Source organism: Saccostrea echinata, unplaced genomic scaffold (genome assembly GCF_033153115.1).
Source record: "Saccostrea echinata isolate AGI-Se365-2 ecotype Australia unplaced genomic scaffold, CSIRO_AGI_Sech_v1 ptg000003l, whole genome shotgun sequence".
Lineage (NCBI taxonomy): Eukaryota > Metazoa > Mollusca > Bivalvia > Ostreida > Ostreidae > Saccostrea > Saccostrea echinata.
The window spans coordinates 200,200-211,162 of record NW_026889752.1 but is presented as its reverse complement, the minus strand read 5'-3'; the positions used below and the strand labels follow the sequence as shown (position 1 = coordinate 211,162).

General features: G+C 33.5%; 1 protein-coding gene across 1 annotated transcript; it reads left to right on the top strand.

Annotated features, from left to right (window-relative positions):
- Positions 1-745: 745 nt before the first annotated feature.
- On the top strand, positions 746-10,666 carry LOC133178701 (perlucin-like protein). Its single transcript, XM_061313419.1, has 5 exons — positions 746-814; positions 2,031-2,110; positions 2,483-2,570; positions 5,099-5,315; positions 10,631-10,666. Exons 1-5 carry the CDS (start codon positions 757-759, stop codon positions 10,653-10,655), a joined length of 468 nt encoding a protein of 155 aa, XP_061169403.1. The 5' UTR covers positions 746-756; the 3' UTR covers positions 10,656-10,666.
- Positions 10,667-10,963: the final 297 nt, after the last annotated feature.

The following is a 10,963-nucleotide window of genomic DNA, read 5'->3' as shown; positions in this document are numbered from 1 at the left end:
TCGAATCAACGTAGTAATGAAAATGAATATTATCAATTGATAAAGCGTCGTCGATATATCTAAATGTTGAATTGAAGACCACAGCAAGAGACTTATTTTTTTCATGTAGAAGTTTTTAAGATAAATTCTGCTTCCTATGAATACAAAAATAGGTCATGTTATAAAGAGTTTTAAGTCCATTAATTTTATCTATTGAAGAAAGGCATCATTTTATTAGGAAAAAAAGACCAACATAAAATCGCCTAAATTTACCTCACATTTTAGGCAACGGACTTTCTGTTATTTATTCCTTTAGAATCTTTTTAACCAAAAAGAAAAAAAAAATTCATTTTTCAAGGGGTAATTATTTATTGGGGGTAATTTTTTTCACTTAAGGTATGCATATTTTAAGGGTGATGCCATTTTTTCAACAGGCAGACAGTCATTTTTCACGTGGAATAATGACCGGGTTTTTTGTTTTACGCCAAATAATGACCAAAATAATGACCCAACGTTATTTTCGACGTCGAAAAATGCCCCCCCCCCCCCCCCCCCGGTTATACATGTACCCCCGATTATTCGTCTTTCCACCGAATCATTAACTCAGTGGAAGTACCATTCATTCATTCTCATAAATTCCTTTTTCCATTAGTTTTTATTATCATTTAGCTGTAATATATTCCTGACAAAGAGGCCGAAGGTTAAAAATTATCTTTTTATCTGAATGATAAAGTTATTGCTTGGTAAAGTGAGTGTCAGGTGTTATTTAAAGAGACAATGGCAAACGTGTCTTTGAAGTCTTTAATTATAGTGTGTTCACTGCCTTTCATCAGTGGTAAGATAATTTTTTTTTTGGCATCTATATTATTAAAATATTCTTTATATGATAATCAAGTCATGTATCTGAACCTGTATCAGCTAACAAGAAAACTAGTAAAATGGATTACTGTTTTCAAACGGTTTAATACTGAATGTTCCTAATTGTGGATCTTGAATAGACTTCGTCAATATTGTCAAAAATATTTCATTCATAAACAATAATATATCAGTACCATAAATAGGTGGTTTAACTTTTTAAGGTTCATTAACCCTCTGCTGATATAACTCTCACTGGGATAAATGATTTTTATTGTCAGGTTAAAAAGCCACTTCATTCAAATTTTGCCTCGGAAAGGCAAACTATGCTGATTTTATTTTAAAATCATAATTAAAATTTCTTCTGAAAAATCATATTAGTGTTCAAGCAAAATTTATATGAGTGAACAGAGGGAAGATGACCCTTAAAGAACCTTTCAATAATATATAGGATGCATTATTTCTCTAAAGCTCGTGGACAACAAAGTTTATAGTGTATGCATCCTCACAAGGTCAAGGTTTTGTGATTTCGGAACTCCACACAAACCTTTGACATAAGTCCTTATTTAAAAGTTGGGCTTTATAAACTAACCAATGAGAATATATTTCTCAAATCCGTCGTTTTCAAATGGCCCAACTCCAGAGCATATCTTTTGTGATTGTTAGGAGGACGATCTTCCAAAAATCAATCCCCGATTTTCATTTAATATAACTAGTCACAAATCCTACAATATCGACACTTTCCATTTGAAAGACAAGTCGTATTTGTTTACAAAACTTAACTACAATAAAAGCTGTTTTCTGATTGGTTCCAGTCCTAGACCAGGAACAAATGAAATACATGTAGTAGCTTTCCAGCCCAACATTTAAATAGCGACTTATGTCAAGGGTTTGTGTGGAGTTCCGAAATCACAAAACCTTGACATTGTGAGGATGAAGTGTATGCTTCTTTATTCTTCTCTACATCCAATTTATCGAATATTATTAATGAAAATCTGAAATAAGAGAAGGGTAATACAATAATCAAACAAAATATACCTGTATTGGAATAAAATTGTGATCAGACATTGAGGTTCATAAATATGACTTGAACAAAATTCTGAAAATAACAGTGAATCAATAGATCATTCAGATCCATTGGAACATACATGTATAAATACTAATGCCTTTATGGTTAATCACTTTTCATATTGCAGGTTGTTTTGTGGGATGGTTGGGGTTCCAGGACAAGTGTTACTTCTTTAGCCATACTACGGCCTCTTGGCCAGATGCGGGAGTAAGACGCTGCTTTCATAGCATGGATTCAAATTAAAACTAATTATGTATAATAATTTTATAATCATAGCGACCATAGCTTTTTTCGGAATAATGTATACGCATACAACTTTCAAAATAAAATTAAATTCCAACATATTATGATTTCTAAATTAGGCAATTCCTGATAAATGGTCAATTTATGCAATTTTATGGGTAAACCTATTAACAGAAAAATCGTTATATTAGCTAAATCTTTCATAATTGGACCTTTATCACTGTTTATCCGCAAATTATCGTTCTCAAAATTAATTTTTTTTTTATTTAATCATCCTATGCATATCAATTCCCACAAATTTAAACAATTCCAAGATGTAAACTTTGTTCGAAACAGAGCACTTGTGCACAGCTTGGTTCTAAACTAGTTGAGCCAAGAACAATGGAGGAGGCCAGGTTTCTTATCAGCCACAGTCAGAGTTTAGGTAAAGTAAGCTATTAGTACTTTACTTTCTCTTTTTATTCGCTAAGCATTTATCTAAGTGTTATGACGCAAATGTCTGCTCGCGAAAATTTCAATTCCACATACATTAATATTTTAGATTATTAAAGAATATGTACAACTCCTAAAATTCTGAAAATGTGGTCTCACTTATAAATACAAAATAACTATATCGCAAAAATAAAGCTTTTTTTCTACATTATACATGTTCATAACTTCATATTGATTAAAAGTTAAATTGGCTAAATTATAAATCATGCATGCAAATTCAGATCAAAATATGAAACACCAATGCCCCCGTATGTCAGCTTATGGCGAAGATTAAAGTTTCTTAAATGCAATTCAAACTCCAGATCAATAAAAATCTTGTTACCCAATGGAAGGTCTTTGTTCAGGAAATATAAATTAAAATATGACAGCCTACACACCAATCCTTAAAAAGTTATGGCCAAGGTTAAATTTTTTTGGAAAAGTAAGTCAAACGTCAAGGTCAATGTCAAATGGTCAAAATTAATGGAACCAAAAAGAAGATCTTGCCACTAGAAATACACATGTGAAATATTAAAGCCCTAGCACAAAACATTCAAAACTTATAGACAAGGTAAGAATTTTTTTAAAAGACGGCAAAACACAAAATTCAAGGAAAAAAGGTTAAAACTGTACTCAAGGGAAATTCTTATCACAAGAAATTTGCAAGTGGTATACGAAAGCCCTAGCACCAACCCTGCAAAAGCTATGGCCAAGGTTAAAATTTTAAAAAGTGCATCAAACTCCAAGGTCGAAGTCAAAGGGCAATAATTTTAGGTACCCAAGGGAAGGTTCTGTTACATGGAATACACATGTGATATAGGAAACAGTTTGTCATAAAACAGGAATACAGATGTGAAGTATGAAGGCCCTAGCACCAAATCTTCAAAAGTAATGACCAAGATTAAGTTTTTAAAAAGTGGGTCAAATTTTAAAGTCAATGTCAAAGGTTTGAAATTGTTGGTATCCAAAGAAAGACGTTGTCACAAGGAATTCACCTCTGAAATATGAAATTCCTAGTAATAACCGTTGAAAAGTTATTGCCAAGATTATTGTTTAAACACTTTGGTCAAGGTCAAAAATATTTATACAGGAGAAAAGGTCTTATCACAAGAAATGCTGATGTGAAGTATGAAAGCTCTAGCACCAATTGTTCATGGCGCAGGGTAAAGTTTGGTAAAATTTTGAGGAAAATGGTCAAACTCAAAGGTCAAGGTCAAGAGGTAAGAAAGGTCTTGTCACAAGGAATGCAGTTGTGAAATATGAAAGCCATAGTTCTAGCCAATCAAAAGTTATGGGAAAGGATTTTTTTTTGTGGACTAATAGACAGCTAGACAGACGGATGGACCGAGCAAAAACTATATGACCCCGAATCTTCGATTCCATGGGCATTAAAACTGTGTCTATATATATATATATATATATATATATATATATATATATATATATATATATATATATATATATATATATATATATATATTGGTGGGTGGGTGGGTGAGAGAGAGAGAGAGAGAGAGAGAGAGAGAGAGAGAATTTTTAGTATCTATGAATGTGGCCGTGTTGGACAAAGGAATGGATTCAGTACGTTGATCTTAATAGTCTTTAAATATATAGAAGAAAGATACTTTTAATATACATAATATTTCATAGTACCGATAAACAGCATACTTTTCACAATAAAGAGGTTAGTCTATGCTTTTAAGCATGTGCACTGTATGTCATAAAACATTCTGAAAAATACCACCCTTACAATCCACTTGACCTTTGACCTACTTTGCAAAAAATAACATAGACGGTTTAAATTTACTTACGTATTTTGAATTTTTGAGAGGCCGGGTATTGAAAATTAGTATTTATACATTTTATGAGCTCATGATACTGCACTTTGAAACTGTGTAAAATTCAGTTATCACACAAATTTATATTCAAATACTATCGAAGTACACCGGGATCAGTATTCATCAATGGATCGTGTGAGTGACAATTGCAGGAAAGACAGACTGAAGCCTCTTTTGTTGTTGTTGTTGTTTTTTTGTTTGTTTGTTTTTTGTTTTTTTTTATATTTTTGTATTTTTTGTTTTTTGTTTTTTTTTGTTTTTTTTTGAAACACATATTAATAAAATGAAAAATAACTATTTATAATAATTTCAGGTTAATTATTCAGTTGGGGGTTGGGGTACCGTATTTTATTTGATTGTCAGATTCTATTGTAGTCACACTATCCGTGGATTTTTTCCAGGCAAATGCATGAACTATAATGCTAGTAGAAAATAAATAGTTGACCCCTCTTAGATTTATTCACATCTTCAATGAAGCTACAAAGCAGGCAACACATGCGTTCCTTGGAACACTCTAGTTTTAATATCAGTACTGATATAAACTAAGATTAATTGAAAGTATTCTTTGAAATTCCAATTTTGATTGGACATATTTTACTTCAGAACTTTCTTCAATGCACTTAATGACCAACTTTTCTTACAGATAAAAGTTTTTGGATGGGGATGTCTGATTTAGTGGAGGAGGGTAGATGGGAATACTCCTCTACGCATGATCGTGTAACACTTGACTTGTGGCAGCCCGGAGAACCAAATGCCCATACGGAGGAAAACTGCATGGTCATGTGGCAGGCTTTTTATGGCAAATGGGGAGATTATTACTGCTCTAATAAGCTTTACTTTGTTTGTGAAGTCGATACTGGGTCAGTAGACGAGAATACGACATCATTTATTATAATTTGATAGTATCAATACTTAATTTAGTAGATATTATTTCCCCAGTTTTCATGATAATATAAAGTTCTTCGATCGTAGTTTTATATGCCTTGGAATAAAAAAATTACTTTAACAAAGAAAAAAGTCAACATATTGCTGAAGTACATTTTGCTAAATTCTCGTAAAGGCAATTGCTGGTAAGCATTCAATAAAAATATAAATAATCACTTTACTTAGATAAAAGGGCATTGAAAAAACTAACGTTGTAATTGAAAATAAGTACAAATATAAAGTTTCTCTTTTTTCATGGCAAAGACTGGTCAATCGACTGACAAAATCGCATGCTCCTGTAAATCCAAAAGAATATTCTGCGCCCCAGACACATTTCCTCCCCAAATTCTAAAAGGAATTTCATATTACTTTTTTGATTTTTCGCAATTACTAATGAAGTTTCTTATCTTTTCTCGTATCAGTCTCAAAAACAAATTGTTTCCTCCTCATACTAAATTACTTATTTTATATATATATATATATATATATATATATATATATATATATATAATCAAGATTAAATCCATATCTACGGAAGCGTATTAGTGCAACGTAATTGCAACTTTAATCTTGGCTACTTCTACTCTTACCGGAGTAAAATGTTGACTATTATGGCACTGTGGGGGTGTGCGTGTTAAAAGTAAAATTGTAAGAGTCTAATTACAGTTGAGTTTAAAAAAAACAGTTAAGCTGGAGAGTTATTGACGGAGATGAGCCATGAAGCAGTCAAGGCTCGGATCCATCACGGAAGAAATGGGTAGCATATTCCATTCCACTCCTTGATGGCACGTGGATAGAATGATTCCTTCCTCGCTGAAGTTCGGCATGAAGGTATTTGAAATATCAGCATGTTGTTGTTCCTTGACGTTCTTTCTTGGATATTAAGTTTCTGGCTAGTGCCACTCCGTACTTTGCTGTTAAACAGCTTGTACATAACACTGAAGCTGGGTGTTCTTCACCGCTCTTCTAATGATGGCCATTCAAGCAGCTGGTGAAGCAACTCGATGAGGATGAGGTGTTGTGATATCTATTGTGGACATACCGGACTGCTCTGGACTAAATCATTTCAATTTAATGAATATCTTTCTTTTCGTGAGGATTCCATACAGCACTGGCATACTCTATTTTGGTCGTACCGATGAATTACGATGGCGAACAAATTGAATAATTTCCATGAAAGAAATCAAATTGGGTTTCCATATATTTTCTTTTTGTAGTAGGTTACTCTGGTTTTAAAACACATATTACACCGTTCTGTCCAAGCACGAAACGCGTGGTGAACTTGAAGGCTGTCTCAACAGCCCAAAGATGTTCTCGGGTCTCATTTTTCTTACAAAGCAGGATAGTTTTTGGAACAAGAATAGCTCATTTGTCACAAATTGCCAAATCTAGGCAATAGGATTGGTGGATTAAAATTTCATTTCCCAGTATCAGCATGATTTCCATCACTAATTTGTTTCTCCGTCTTGGGTGCCTCGTGTATCCAATGCGGATTACATATGAACGCGTTTTCCTTAGTGATTGAAATTTTAAGGAATCAAGAATGATTTTGTTGTTAAGATATTTACATATTTCTATAACTACATGTATGACTAGACGATCTTTCTTAACAAACTGCTCAACTATGGACTCATCTCTTGTCAAACCCATCCTTTCACTGGACACCCAGAACGAACAACATTTTAAACCATATCCCTTCCTCCATAAAAACAATAATTCTAATTACTAATTAAACTTTCTGAAAGTTCTTTGTCACCGTAAACCATGTACAAATCATAATTATATATTATGACAAAGGATTTTCTAAGATTTACGTAAAACTTTACAGGCATTCTTTGATCGAGTACGACTGAGTCAACCATTTTCTGCTACAAGTCATCTACATATTGACGTCATTTTCATATTGTGATGTCATAAGGATGGAGAAAAACATTCCGTAACAAATTCTTTTCATAGAACACGTTTATATGTACATGTATGCCAAATTTCATTATTACCTGAATTGTGATTATGTATAGATACAGAGACAGTTTGCGAACTTTTTGATCACCCCATGTATATGCTTTCTCTTTGATGTTGTTGTTGCTAATGTTGATGTTCTTTTGAGAAAACGGCTGGTGCTGTTTGCTTTAGCACAGATGTTATTCAAGTGCTGGGTCCACTTCAAGTCTGACGATATGGTAGCACCAAGATATTTTGCTGAAGGAATATGCTCTAATTGGTGGCAGTGTAGAATTTAGTTCTTCTTTATGACTCTACGATTCTTGGTGAAAATAAGCAAATTACTTTTTTCAATAAACTCAATAATTTGGGTTTCACTTGAAAGACCACGACGGAACCCATGCTGGAATGGGTATATGGTGTTGTTGGAATCGGTATGGTTCATGATGTGGCTAGTTACGATGTGCTCCATAACCTTGCTGGAGATGCATGTTAATGACACTGGCCTTAAATTCACTGCCTTGCGTTTCTTTCCTTTTCGTGTATGGGGAATATGTTGGCTGATTTCCATACTGCTGGTATCTCTCCAGTTTCATAAAAATGATAAAAAAAATCATTGGGACCACATCATCTGCTAATAGCTAATTCTTAAAGAATCCTTGGTGTTACATTATCTGGTCCTGGAGCTTTGGTTACATTCTGCGCCCTTAGTTACTCATGAACTGTTCAAATTCAAGATATCCACCCTTCATGCTGCATCACTTAGAAAGCTCATCAGCTGTGATGTCCACTTTTTCCAAGAAGGCAACTATTTAAATTGCTCATTTTGCCTTGTCTACTGATTCCTGGGAGGAATGCCGCCCTTTTTTAGGGAGTTATAATACAACGAATTTTGGGATTGATGAGGTGAGATGACTGCGATAATTACGCCTCCTCCGCCAACATTTTCTGACCTTGCGATAGGTAGTAAAGCCCATCGGGAGAAATTGTGAATCTTATCAATCCATGTTTTAGTTCCAAAGATTAAATACGGATTTGTGCTCTTCATAAGGTTGAGTAATTCACCCTGTTTTGTTTTAACAAACTGAACGTTAGCATTCAAGAATCTTAGATTTCTCCTATACTTCCCTTTACTATGGCTATTATTGTTTCTTTCTGGGATGGAAGTACATGTACGTAGCAGGTACATAGGTGGATCACTGCCCGGGCTTTCTGGTACATGTAGATCACCAAGAACGCAAGGCACTGAAAACCACAGAAAAAAAGATGAGAAGCCGCGAGTTCAGACAACCACACATGGTGCAGTTCTAGCTATAGGCAAGGACCGAGTCATTTACGTGACACTGGTAAAACCTCGATGTCATTGACTGGCAAGCACTGTGGTACCACTGGATACAAGTATCGCAAGCTTTACCTTGTTGGTTCAGGTCTACCGGTTGATCTCAGGTACCACAAGATGGACCAAGAGAAATAAAAATTAAGGCTTTTAAAAGTTGAAGGATAATGTAAGGTCATAGGGAAGGTCAAGGTAGAAAATGATTGATACATTTTAATTGATCACCAATTGTTTCAGTGTATTAAGTTTGCATTAATAAAGTTCATAATGTTAAATAAACGGGAAAAAAACTAAAAAAAAAAAAATGGAAAAGCTCAAATTAAAGTTGGAATTTCCAACTTTAAAGTTGGGATTACCAACTTTAAAGTTTTGAAAAGCCGAAAATAAAAGTTTGAAATACCAAATTCAATGTTGAAAAAGATTTAATGCTGGAATTACTAACTTAAAAGTTGGAATTACCACTTTTAAAGTTGATTAAGCCAACAATAAAATTGGAATTAGGGTGAGTTAACCATGCATCGGACACATACCTTGCTTCGGACAACTTCAAGCAATAAACTTTCTTTAAATCTGAGTGTTCCCGTGTTTTTACTTGTTTCTGTCTTGAAGCTGAAGGTTTAAACGTTTTATTGATGCCGATTTTTATTATCATGTTGCGATAAAATTATCCCGAGAATGGCCTTGAAGTTACGTCATAATTTACATCATCAAAGGGGAGTAACCAGAATTTTATGATTTTGCAAATTTTTAAAGTTGTTGTTCTTTAATAAGACTTCAATGCAGCGAGTCGGACTCAGATGAAATTTGTCAATGATTGGTAATTTTACAGAACTTTTAAAGAAATTTCACTTCTATGTTTGTATAATTTTTTTTAGAGTTGTTTTTTACTAGTATGTTCATTTCACCATACATCGGACAGAAATTAACCATGCATCGGACACTTTCCGATGCATGGGTAATCACTTCCATTTTCATTCAAAACCTAACTGACATCTTTTTTTTGCGGAAATAGAAATTAAAAACTCTAAATTTTTAGTAAATATACAAGTTATGGATATATGACGTCTAGAAGTGGACTCAGTTTATTTTTGCAAACCAGAGTATGATTACCCACAAGACAAAGGCGCGAGTTGACATATAAATAGCATTATAAAGCCTTTCTAATGCGATGTGATGCAACTAAAATCTCTCCTCATTTGTGGATCGATGTAGTCAATCAAATTTAACTAGAAGGTTAATTTTTAAATAAAAGATAAAAATATTTCAAGATCACTAATTTTAAAGCACCGAGATAAAGCTATGACATTTTTCCGGTTCAAATACCGTTTGTCCGATGCATGGTGAATACTGTCCGATCCATGGTGAAATCTGGCTCATTTAAAAAAAAACGGTTTTTAATGATATTTTCTCAATAAATAACATATATTTGTGTCAAAAAAATTATATTTTAATCCCAAAATACATGTTAAGCTCTGTTTTGATAATATTCGCTCGGTAGTCATATCGCTATAACTTGTTGAAGTACGAGGGTGTCCGATGCATGGTGAATTCACCCTACCATTTTTAAAATCGCTCTTATAAATATGAAACAATAAATACTTTCCCTTGGATTATAATTCAGAGTCTTCATATTTTACAGACGTCCTACGAGATAAAACTTGGGTTTTACTTAAACGATCAGTAGTAGTCAAAACTTGTTGATTATCTATAGATCCTAAGATAGCCATACATGTACATACCGACGTAGTGCCCCCTACTCTTTTCCTACCCCCCCCCCCCGAAAAAAAAACACACACAAACAACAACGACAACCTAAAGAAAAAGAAAATAAAAATGTCCTACTTATTAAGATAGAACCGCGGATTTCATTGATTTGATTTTTAATGTAAAAATATTTTTAAAATGCATAAAGGATTTGAAGATATGTCCAATTATAACAAACGTTTTAATAAACTTTTTAATTATTTATTTCAGAGATCCTCTCCAGGTAGTGGGATAAGATGTATGATGAAATTTGTGTTATTCAAATATAATAAAAACCTTTTCAAATACATTTAACAATACATGTAGCACATATGAAGTTGAATTTTTCCACTGAGATTCATGTCTGACATTCGGTGTTCAGTATTTTATGTTATATACATGTATGAAGGCATAAATAGAAAATTGAAAACATTTCACAACTTGACTTTTTCCATGCCATATCAACCTGATATCTCATGGCAAGAATCAGCTAGAGAGGGAAAAGCAAAGGGTAAGCTGACACTGACCGAAAATTGACATCAGGTTTGCTGGAAAAGGGGGTGT